Genomic DNA, 12,269 nt, shown 5'->3' on the forward strand with positions numbered 1-12,269 from the left:
AACAAAACAGACATAAGCTTCTCATCCCATATTCCACTGGAATCAGGAGGGATAGACTGGGTTATAAATGTACGGTACTATACTGAGGATGTGAGATAGTAGACATTGACTCTACTTGGTTTCTTTGTTGCATGAACGTTGGAGCTTACTCTCCAGGTGGCTTTGCTAAACTGGCTTGTGGTAAACTTGTGTGGCTTTAGTGAATTAGTACTTGTGGCATTTTGCTGCCTTAAAAACTTCTGTAGTCCTCAACTACCACCAAAAAAAGATTGGCCGTCACTGCCCCAAGAGGTTGGCAAGGGTTGAAGTAGGGAGAGCAGTCGTTAAAAGTTTTAGCAACTCGCACTTCTTCATTATATGAAGCAATTTTACTTGAGTCTGGGCCCCTTTTCATAGGACTTGTCAAACTGAATAGGCCACAGAAGCAATCCCTGTGTCTAAAGGAATCAACATTACTCATTTCCAGTAAGAAAACTGATAAGCCAAAGTTAAAGATTCAGAAGGGTCTATAGGAGCAATAAACATTACAATTAATGAGGAATAGAGCATCTGTGTTGGTTTCTTTCTAATGCCTGTGAAAAAACAAAACACTACAACTATCTATAACTAAACAAGTGAAAATATGATCTAAGAAAAAGTCAATATAGAATAAAGCATATAAAAGTATATTTCTAACTTTGAAATAACTAATTAGCACTTACTGCTAATTTTCTGACTGATAAACTTTCATTTAAAAAGGTGATAAATGAATTAAAAGGTATAGTTCCTTCCAATATTCTGCTTCTATTAGTAATAAAAAAACAACCACACACTTCATGAAATAAAAAAAAAAAAGCAAACAAAAAAATCCAAGATTACCTTAAAGAAGAAATTTTATTCTGCATCTCCTGATTAATTTTCAGTTCTTCTCCTGGTCCACTTTCCTTATGTACAGGCTCTGTTGTCAGACCTGTAACCCAGCCTGTAGAGATGAAATTACTTAATCATGCACCACTTAGTGCTGCTAGTGTTAAAAGAAACCCCAATTATTACATGCCCCTGTGTCCACCAACAGCAACCTCATTTAGTCTAGGACTTATTCTCCTTCAAAAAACAAAACAAAACAAAAAACAAAAGAAATCAAGTTGGAAAATATTCAAACCACAAAGAAGAAATTACTTAAGCATGTTGTGATATTATTTTTATTTTGCCTGAAACACTATAATACTATGATTAAGGAAATCTTTCACATCTTACAGTTTTAGTTTTCAAATATGGAATAAGTCAACACATTCTAGCAAATACCTGATGAATTAAAATAGTCTTTCAAATCATTTTCATGTAAAATTAAACTCTCACACTGGCTATTTTGAGAATGCAAAAATGACCATCTCAGAAGCAAGGAAATTTTTATAAGAAATGTACACAATAACAAAACTAAATTTCAGTGAATACTTTTTAAAACAAAGAATGTAATTTAATTTTCAAAGATACTAGAGCATGCTAAGTACTCTTAACAAGTATTATTCAAATATTAACTGTTTTATAAATCAATACACCCACTCCTTCCCTCATTTTTTAACCAATAAAGGTTTAATAATATAGGTAAGATTTACTAATAACACTTTTTTTAAAAAGTAGTCATCAAAACTAATTTATTAAATGTTAAGTTTTTTCTTATTCATTCTTTCTTTACTTACTACCGTTTACCTTACCTGAATATGTGGATACCACAATTTCATCATAGCCATCTTTCCCTATACAACCACCCTGGATAGATGTGACACTTTCAGACAACATCTAAAATCAATTTAAGATCAAGCACTTCATTAATAACTAAAAAATTCACATATTAAAATAAGCCATAAAACTTATTTTCCCATTTCCAGATTTCAAAACATACATTTACTGAATACTTACCATGTGGAAACAATGAGATTGGAAGGCAAAAATCCTGCACAAATGGCAGAAAATTCCAGTGCTTTTAAATTTGGGGAAAGAAGATTGAAAATGACTCATATATTTGTGTGTTGCACTTAGCCTCATCAGTCACCTAATGAGCAAAAATCATTTATTTATATAGTTTTTCCCTTTTTGTTTTTAAAGATTTATTTATTTTAGAGAGAGAGAGAGGGAGACTGTGTGCATGAGTGCATGTGCATGGCGTAAGGAGGGCAGAGGGAGATGGAGAGAGAAACTTAAGTAGACTCTCCCTTGAGCCCAGAGCCCGAGGTGTGGCTCAGTTCCATGACCCTGGGATCATGACCTGAGAGGAAACCAAGAGTCGGACACTCAACCAACTGTGCCACCCAGGCATCCCAAGAAAGAAGTTTTTTTAAAAAATTACATAAGCAAAACTCCCAATATGTTTAGTCTATCTGAATTCCATATGCTATCTCTCACGTGTTTTTCCCAAATAGTTTTTTTAATGAATAAAGAAGAAGATAGCCTATATGAAACCTTTGGAGAATTTTTATCCCCATATTATCTATGTAATGTACTTTCTCTATATATCAAAACATCTGTATTTGCTGATCTGCAGTTAAAGCTAAAACTGAGAGGTAGCACTAGTACAGAAATTAGACAGAAAAGTTAGTTGATACTGAGTTGTGGTTTTTTTGTTGTTTTTTAAAACAGCCTCAATGAATCCTCCCTGAGGCAGGATGGGAAATCGTGGACTGGAGAACACCACTTCATGAAAATGAAAGATTCCATTTACGGCAGAATGATTCTCCATGTAACTCTGTACCTTAGGATAAACAAGCTGAACTACATTTAAAATTTGTGAACTAAAATTACTCTTATCTAGTAATTCTCATATGGTAAACTCTTGGGTGGGTAGAAGTGAAATTGCAACTGTTCTCTCTCTGCTTAAGGATATTTTGATATTGTCCTAACAACATGAGTTTACTCCTAAAACATTATTATCTTGAAACAACACAGTCTTGTTTATGTTACCCAAACATATAAATGTTACTCCTGTAATCTACTATGCATTATAGAAACTAAGGCAAAATATTTAACACTTCAAATATACACTATTTGGAAACCAAATGAAGCAGTAATTTATTATTCAGCTGGAAGTCAACAGTCTATTATTCAAACACAAGAGTGGTCTAGAGAAGATTTTGACAACATCAAAGGTGCAATATTCTAAGCCAAACACAAGATTTTAACATATTTGATTTAATAAAACCCAAACCATAATAGTCATCTCTATAATTATTTGATGAATAAGCATATATAGTCTTTTTTTAAATGAACTGACCTGATCAAATCGTAGAACAGGCTCATTTGCATTGTCAAAACTGTACACTTCCACCATTCCATCATCTCTCCCAACAAGTAAATCCTTAACCCCATCACCCACAATGTCAAAGCTGTCAACACACAAAATCCCTTTAAAAAAAGATGATAGAGGTGACAAGTTATTAATAAAACTAACACTACAGTCAAGTATATACAAAGTAAAGAATGAAAAAAAATGTATATACCAAATCAGAATGGGAAAAAAACAAAAACCTTGGACCATAATCAGGTGTCCTCTTTTCTATCTACATTCATCCATTTCCAAGACTTTAAATACACTCTAAACAGAAATGGCTCATAAGTTTATATCTCCAGCTCTGGCCTCTCCCCAGAGCTCCAGATTCATATATCCAAGTCTCTATTCAACATTTTCTTTGAGACATACATTTGCATCTCAAACTCTCCATATCCAATGAAAACTCTTCATTCCCCTTAATCACACCCCCTCAATGCTCCTTCCCCAATCTCTCCTCATCTCAGTAAGGTATCACCCAGTTCCTCAGGCCAAAATTCTAGGCTACATCTCTGATTCCTCTCTTTCTCACTGCCCAGATCAAATCCCTTAGCAAATCTTATCAGCCCTATCTTCAAAACACATACTGAAATTGTCTCCTTTCCATTTCCAACTACCATTAGCTTAGCCCAAGCTACTTATATCTCTAGCCTAGAGTAAAATAAATTATAACAACCATAACAATGACTTCCTTACCAATCTCCATGCTTCCAATTTTGACCTGCTTCCCCCCAAATCCATTCTCTCTAGTAGGTTTTTTGTTGTTTTGGTAGATTAGATCATGTCATACTCCCACTTACAATTCTCCAAAGACTTCTCACTGCACTTAGATTAAAATCCAAACCCTTTTCCAAGGCCCACAAGGACCTACATGATTTGGCTCTATGCTACTTCCTTGACTTCTTTTCTTGCCATGCTAACGCATTTAGCCACACTGGTCTTCCCTCTGCTCCTCAAATGAATCAAGTTTACCTCTGCCTCAAGTCCTGACTTTTTCCTCTTTCTCCAGCATAATCCGCCCCCCCCCCCAAGTTTTTACATTACTAACTCCTTTTCTTATCAATCAGATCTCAGCTCAAATTTTACCCTTTATAAGATGTCTTCCATTACCACCCAGTCTAAATATAGTCTTCTTCCCTCCACCCATCACTAATACATCACCCTCTGATATTTCTTTCAGGTGACTGGATGAAGCTATCTTATTTATTCATTTGTTTATTCTCTGTCTCTCCTACCTAACAAGTATTTGTTGAAGGAATAAATGAATATATGAATAGAATTACTATACCTATAAATAGCCATCTCACTACCTTCTAAGTCAGATATAAATTCCTGCAGAAAGGCATAAATTCCTTAGAAAACAGAAATATTCCCTGACCCATTGGACTTTTTCCTTGCCTCCTATCAAATACTCTCAAATTCAAATAAATTTCCTACACCAAACAGTGAATAATGGCTTTGAGCATAGAATGATGTTATGGATGGACATTAGCCCATAAAAGCCTATCTATCCTGAACTACTATTAGCATTTCTTAATTAATAATTATGCCAAAGTATGACAGACCTGCTAAATAAACAAATAGTAAGGTGGCTCTGTGAAGTGCTAGGTCTACTATGTACCATGAATAAATAATACAGAATGAACTATATAATTTAGGATATTTAATAATCAATGAAATTTCAGAATCTAAACCACATCAAAAACATACCTCCCCGCTTTTTCTCATTTCGAATTTCCCACTTGTGTATTGGTTTAGAGGTAGTGATCTGAATAAGCCCAAGTTTTCCATCTGATGTTCCAAACCAAAGGTCTTCTCCAGAGTCACCTAGTTATAATTAAAGTCAACATGTAATATTTATCCCATGACTCATCTCTTTAAAACTGAAAATTTTTTGTATACATTGACTTTCACATAAAAATCTCATTTAAAAGGGGCGCCTGGGTGGCTCAGTGGTTAAGCGCCTGCCTTCGGCTCAGGTCATGATCCCAGGCTCCTGGGATCAAGCCCCACATCAGGCTCCCTGCTCTGCGGGGAGCCTGCTTCTCCCTCTCCCACTCCCCCTGCTTGTGTTCCCTCTCTTGCTGTGTCTCTCTCTGTCAAATAAATGAATAAAATCTTTTAAAAAAAAAAAAAATCTCATTTAAAAAATATAAAAAAGAACACTTACTTTGGGGGTTGGTTATTTAGTCACAGAATTTTATAAATATAAGAGATAAGACCCTTCCTCATCTAATTTTAAGATAAGGAAACTGAAAATTAAAGTTCAATAATTCATTACTGTTAGTTACTAGCAAGTTATCTGAAGACTACTGTCTCAATTCCAGTTCATGTTCTTTCTACAATTTCCCATTTTCACTTAATATATAGTTAAATGATTAAACCTGAAATATCTAGACTTAACTAACATAATGCCCTCCCTTATCTGATTGTGATTACCGCCATTTCCGTTGTGTAGTGCTAAAACAGTAGGTGGGCCAGGCACTTCAGTTTCATACATCACATCAGATCCCTGAAGGAGAACAAGTATTTCAAAACTGAAACAGAGTACAAATTTAAAATAATATAGGCACTCATAGATAATGTCAATATTCATATAAAAAACTCCAGAATAAAACTGCCAGAAAAGATTAGGTTGTGATTATTAACTTGTCTTTGTTAGCAATTTTGTATATGTTAATTCATTTTAAAATACATACAAAATGTAAAGATCGAGAAGAAATATATAAAATATTCTACACTTTAAATACTTTTCATTTTAAATACTTTGCCCAAAAACTTGACTGACACTGGTAAATTTTCCTATCAAAGCTTTCCAGAAACAAGTTGTTTCTTTTTTCCAGTTTAACTTAGAGCACATTCAAACATTTAAACAGACCCAAAGTTATTTCCTAAGGAGAATGTTGGCTTTTCTTTTAGATATTTCCAAAACCTACTCCAGTGAGAGGCCGAATGACCTGTTACTTAGATAAGAAAACAAATTATGTCCATTTATTTGTCTTTTTAAAAATTTTGTCACTTGTAATGTTTTCATTTAGTACACAGTATTTGTGAAGCTGTTAAAGAATGAGGTAGAAGTACTTACACTCACATGGAAAAAATATCTATGATAAATCATTCAACAAAAAACCCCACAAAATTATAGTAAATATGGAATGATAACATTTTTCTTAAAATATTAAATAACATATAAAATTATAAAAGTCATATGCTTTATCTTTTATTTAAAATTACACTTGAAACTTCACAGGTATCAAGTATATAAACAAAAAAATACACAAAAAAACTTTAAAAAAGACTACCTCTGGGGCAATGGATTGCTTACAAATGCGGAGTCGATGGGGTGTAGGGATATGTGAAGGGTAGAACAAAGGCTTCAAGTTTTAACTTCTCACAAATCCTTAGTGACTTTTTTATTTTTACAGTAAGCACGTGGATCTCTTCTTGTTAAACAAAGCAGAATCCTCAAATCAGCTAGACCAATTCCTAATTGAATACTAGCCAGCTCCTGTCAAAAGCCTTATTCAAACAACTCGTATTTGGGAGCACAGGCTATGGAAGAAATTAATCATTCATGCCCCTAGAATGAACCTTGAACATTAACTTTTTTTCCCATAGAAAAAAAAATAAAACCTCATAGAACTACTGGAATGTTCCTTATATAAAAGGACTGATGTCAAGAAATGGCTACGAAATTTCTGGCTGTGAAATTTGGAAGAGTGAGAAAGCCTGTGATGGCACAGGATAAACGGCCAAATGTTTTGTTCAACCGCACTATCATCAGCCCAACTTTCTAACCCAAGTTATCCACCTGTTCTAGGTTATTTGCATTTAAACTTTATTTTATGGATCCTGGTGTGTTTACATATGTGTATCTTATTGAAAGCCACTTTTGAGAAGACATAATTGTAACTCTTATTACTAATAACAATGCCTTATGCAGTTGTTTTAACCAATCATAGTTTTTAATAGAAATATAAGGACAATAAACTGATTTTTCTCTCTATCATTCATTTACTTATCCAATAAATATTTACTGAGTGCTTATTCTGTTCCACATATTGTCATAAATGTGGAATAAACTCAAATGATACAACGCTGATCACAACTATCCCTTCTTTGTTTAAACCTAACACCCTCTCCCCAACACAATTTCCTCCATTAATTTGATTTTTGGGGGAGGAAAGAGTAATGGAGGAAGAAAGAAAAAAAAGCTAGAAAGCGTTCTTTGTAGCAAAGGCATTCCATTCTGACTGAACTAGTTCAGAAATTATGCATGGGGGCAGAAAAGCATCCTTTTTCCCATATATGTCTAAAAACTTGCCAAAGATCTCAATACATTTGCCTCAAGTTAAAAAAAAAAATTAGCTTACCAATTAAAAAGCATTTTTTCCAGATATAATTTTAAGTAGGACATTCAAAGTGGTAGTAATAAGTAATTTATCTCAAGTACACATTGTTCAGCAATATTCATTTACATAAATTATGAAAAACCATAAAAATGCAAATAACAGAAACCTGTAAAACTCTGAGCACTCTGTCCTGGCAGGCCAATACCGGTGTAATACGAGGTAATCTTTCCACTGGAAGGCAGATGACGTCATTGATTTTGTCCCCAGAAAGGTAATAATGTTGGTCTTTGCAATCACAATAATGGTTATAGATGTAACTTGCACTGAGAAAGAGGTCTGAGCCAGATATATGCCTGAGAACATTAAAAGTAATTTAAAATATCCATATTTTAAAAAATAAGCATAGGAAACTCCTGAATTCTTTTGATATGAAAATAAGTTTATACAGTCTCTATCATTTTATCACAGACTTAAAGAAGTTCCCCCCGCCCTGTTTCCCCCACTTAATTTGTAACTTTTTGATATGACGCTGATTTTAAAAAGCTGAAAATGAGGATCTTAAGGCCTCAGGCATCTCAAAAATTAAGCTCAGAAAACTGAAAACTTTGTCTATATCTGAAGACAATGTCAAAAAGTAACTTTTTCTCAGTATGCACTATGTGCCAAGCACTGTCCTGACAGATTTACATGTATTACATGTATTAGCTTAATCCTCATAATTCTGTAAACTAGGGACTATTATTATCCCTTTTTACAGAGAACAATAAAATGTTAAGTAACTTGCCTAATGGTGCACAACTAGTAGTGGAGTGGATTGCAGCTCAGGTAGCTTTTAGCTCTAGAGTTAGCTTTCTTACTACTACACTAAGTTGTCCAGAAAAGGCTTTTGGAAACAAATCTACTTTAAATGATAAACAGTGGGGGAAAAAATGATTTCATTAGTATTTCTTGAAAAAAGAAATGAAAACAAGTTCATTTCAAATTATATTTAACAAAATTTAGGCAATAATCATAGCAATGTTCTAATTCTTATATTGAATCCAGTTTTCACTGGGGGAGTTGAAATTTGACAAAAATCATATACTAGTGTATTACCTTTCACTTCTAGATTGTTAAAATCATGTAATCATAAAGAAGGTAATTTTATTTGAAGGTTTCATCTATTTCTCCACCGTTCTAAAGTCTAGTTAAAAAGTTTTGGTACTAAAATTATTCCCTATGCTATAAAGATCTTCATTGATTTTCTCTTCTTTGATTATCACTTAAGTGGCCTCACTTTGTGGCTCTGCGTATGATTTCAGTAGTCCTCTTAATATCATTTTTACCAACCTAATGAAATTCTATCTTTTTCAAGATTTTAAGTTTCATCTTGAAATCCATCTGCACTACATTTGAAATTATACTGCAATTACACATTTTCCAAAGTATTACTTGCAATCACTACTGTTGACAAGAGCGGGGACAGATGGAAGCATTAAGCAGGGAAGGATGAGTGAGTGGTAACCAACTTTGTAAGTGCTCAGTTTCTTATTGAATATTTTCAAGTTATAACCTTGCTTTTCTGTGCACCCTTATAAATCTGGGGATTCAGACAATAAATTTTAAAAAAATGAGTAAAGATCCTCTCCATCCCACCTCTGCCACTCTAGTAAAAACGTTTAAGAAACTAGCAAAAGATACTGGCTGGGAAACTCCTGATCTTCCTCAAACCTCTATCCACATACCTTCCTGAATGTGGAGTTATGTAAATTATTAATTTATTACTTTGATTTTAGTATTTCACAATTATCACTGGACAATTCAAAAATACTACATTCTTGTTAAACCACTGAACTCACTCCCACTTGCCATTGTTTAATTTTTACCTAATCTCACCAAAGCAAAGTTTTACAGCCTGGACGTTAGGACATGTGATATGCATTATACAGAATTATGCAGGACAGCTGTGCATCACATAGAACTCTGGACTGAATTAGTAGTTTTCAACCCAAGGTCTACAACTTGGCTGTTGTCAAATGAAGAACTTTTTACTTTTCACTCACTCCTAATAATTCTGAATCTGCAGGTATGAGTAGGACAAGAAATCCACTCTTTTAAGCTTCCAAGAGATTCTCCTAAGTAGCAGGTCTGAGGACAGGGGATTAGATAAACTTTAAAACCCTTCTAGTTCCCATTATTCAAAAAACTAAAATTTTACTTGCAAAATCTCACAAATCAGGAAGCCATTAAGGGAGTTATTTTTTTACTCAGAATCTTACTTGATTTACCTGAAATTATAGCCTATTGGTAGTTACCAACTTTGATAGCCAGCTTTTTGACAAATGATGCTACCTCACAACCAAAATAAGCAGAGACAGCAAAGGAACAGAAACCTAAGTATCTCTAGATTTCTTTTACTTTTTTCTTTTATACCTTGATCATGAATCAGCTGAACCATTTAGTCAAAAAATAAATGTATAGGGGCGCCTGGGTGGCTCAGTCGTTGGGCATCTGCCTTCGGCTCAGGTCATGATCCCAGGGTCCTGGGATCGAGCCCTGCACTGGGCACCCCACTCCGCAGGAAGCCTGCTTCTCCCTCTCCCACTCCCCCTGCTTGTGTTCCCTCTCTTGCTGTGTCTCTCTGTCTGTCAAATAAATAAATAAAATCTTTAAAATAAATAAATAAATAAATAAATAAATGTATAAATACTATAAGGGTCTTAAAAAGAAAACATTTCAACAACCAACTAATTTTGTACTGATTCTATGTTAATTAATTTCTGACTAATAAAGTACCTTTACTCAATTTTATTTCCCAGGAAACCTATTAAGATATGATACTCAATCTGATGTTTGTCACCTATCCAAAATATTATAAATGGATATGTAAAAATAAAAAAAGGATAAACATACATAGCTTTAATGCTTTCAGTGAGGTTGGTTTCAAAAGAGAGGAACTGTTTTCCTCTCTTTGTGAAGCCTCTAATCTCAGATCCTGCAGCAATAAAAATTTTCTCCTGGGGTGTGTTAAGAACCCCTCCTAGCTCCAATCTTGCAATCTTCTGCCCCGGTAAAGTCTTGAACACTGCCTGCAAAAATTATTGGGGAAAAAATTAAGTACACAAATTTACTGTAAACATTTTCCTTTACTGAAAAAAAATGCTATGATTTCAAACACACAAAATATTATAGTTCCACTTTAGAAACATCTTTATGGATACGAATGTATTTACTCCAGTGAGTCTTCAAGGTTTCTGGCTAAAAATCTTCCAAATTTGGAATATTTATTGCCACACATTTCAGCCACATCATTAAAATCTAAACTTCTGCATCTCAAAGTACAGTTCATTAAGCAGTGGCATCAGTATGAGTAACCTTATTAAAATGCAGAATCTCAGGCCCAACCCCAACTCTACTAAGTAAGATTCCCTCACTGGCTCCAATGGACATGTTTTTGCATTTTAATCATCTTTTTAAAACTAAAGTCTCCTGTATCTTTTATAATTTTCATGAATTTTAGTACTATAAATAAAAGGCTATAAAATTTACTGAAAACCCAAATGTATAACTTAATATCTAACTGGATACAACATTTATATCATTAATTTTTTCCTGGTTATTTTCCATTTTATTATTGGCACCAGTTTCTTTCCCTCCCCTCCAATGACTTTATACAGAAAATAAAGTATCTGGGAGGATATATGAATAACGGAAACACTGGGCTTCTGACAGTTTTTACCTATTCATCTTTTTATAATGTCTATTCATCTTTTTATAAATTCTTCATAGTTAATATAAATGTTCACAGCTCAGACCCATTGCTTGTAAACTATGATTCTGTGAATATAATGATATACAATCACATCCTTGATTAGCTTACATTAAGTGGCAAAGGTGATGGGATAGTCACTTCCATGTTACATTATGTTACATAAGACTCCACCTTAGCTGGCTGGACAGATTTTCCTGCTGGCCTGAAGAAGTAGGTCACCATGTTAGGAGTGAGCCTGTGAGAGGACCACAGGGTAAGGAATTGTGGGGACCTCAAGACGATGAGAGCAGGCCCTGGTGTACAGACAGCAATAAAGTGGGGACCTCAGTTCTACAACAGGAAGAATCTGAATCATGTCATGTGAGCTTGGAATAGGACCCCAGCCTGGCACTGCAGCCATATGAGACACTGAGCTCAGACTCCTGACACTCAGAAACTGTGAGATAATAAATGTGCGTTGTTTTAAACCCTGAAGTTTGAAGTAATCTGTTCCACAGCTAGCTAGCATATGACTCTTGTGTTGCCTGTAGCCTCGTACTCCATGTAACTACTTCCCTCATAACGCATTTTTCATTGCTTTTAGGACAATTTTAACCTAAGAGTATTCAATAAATAGTGTGTTTCTCTTTTAGAAAATCTGTTTTTCTCAAAAAAAAAAAAAAAAAAGCTATACATACCACTGCTTCTCCTTTTTTCATGCCAAAGCACATAACTACCCCATCGTGATCTCCAATAACCACCTACAATAGATTGAAGAGAATCTAAAATTACTATTATTATGCCCTTTTAACTTATATGGGGGAAACAAGAATCTCAATATATAAATTATGACTTTAAATGTAGAGATCAGAAAATCTAGGCAAGT

The 12,269-nt window shown here is 34.2% G+C and overlaps 1 protein-coding gene and 1 long non-coding RNA gene across 3 annotated transcripts in view; one reads left to right on the plus strand and one right to left on the minus strand.

Moving 5' to 3' along the window:
- Positions 1–12,269, plus strand: part of LOC118540155 (uncharacterized) — a 46,048-nt gene that overhangs the window by 32,427 nt on the left and 1,352 nt on the right. The window contains exon 4 of one of the 2 annotated variants that reach the window (XR_004919484.2): positions 2,617–2,800. The exons of the other annotated variant lie outside the window; for it this stretch is intronic. This is a non-coding gene — a long non-coding RNA (uncharacterized LOC118540155). Of the gene's footprint in view, positions 1–2,616; positions 2,801–12,269 lie in introns of those variants that run through there. 2 annotated transcript variants of the gene reach the window in all.
- Positions 1–12,269, minus strand: part of BBS7 (Bardet-Biedl syndrome 7) — a 50,683-nt gene that overhangs the window by 31,684 nt on the left and 6,730 nt on the right. Inside the window, exons 3-10 of the mRNA XM_036099193.2 lie at positions 12,082–12,144; positions 10,546–10,721; positions 7,820–8,006; positions 5,741–5,813; positions 5,012–5,128; positions 3,248–3,378; positions 1,695–1,779; positions 859–961 (exon numbers count right to left, since the gene is read on the minus strand). Coding sequence (XP_035955086.2) covers positions 859–961; positions 1,695–1,779; positions 3,248–3,378; positions 5,012–5,128; positions 5,741–5,813; positions 7,820–8,006; positions 10,546–10,721; positions 12,082–12,144 — 935 coding nt within the window. The remainder of the gene's footprint in view (positions 1–858; positions 962–1,694; positions 1,780–3,247; positions 3,379–5,011; positions 5,129–5,740; positions 5,814–7,819; positions 8,007–10,545; positions 10,722–12,081; positions 12,145–12,269) is intronic.

This window comes from Halichoerus grypus, chromosome 3, assembly GCF_964656455.1.
Source record: "Halichoerus grypus chromosome 3, mHalGry1.hap1.1, whole genome shotgun sequence".
NCBI lineage: Eukaryota > Metazoa > Chordata > Mammalia > Carnivora > Phocidae > Halichoerus > Halichoerus grypus.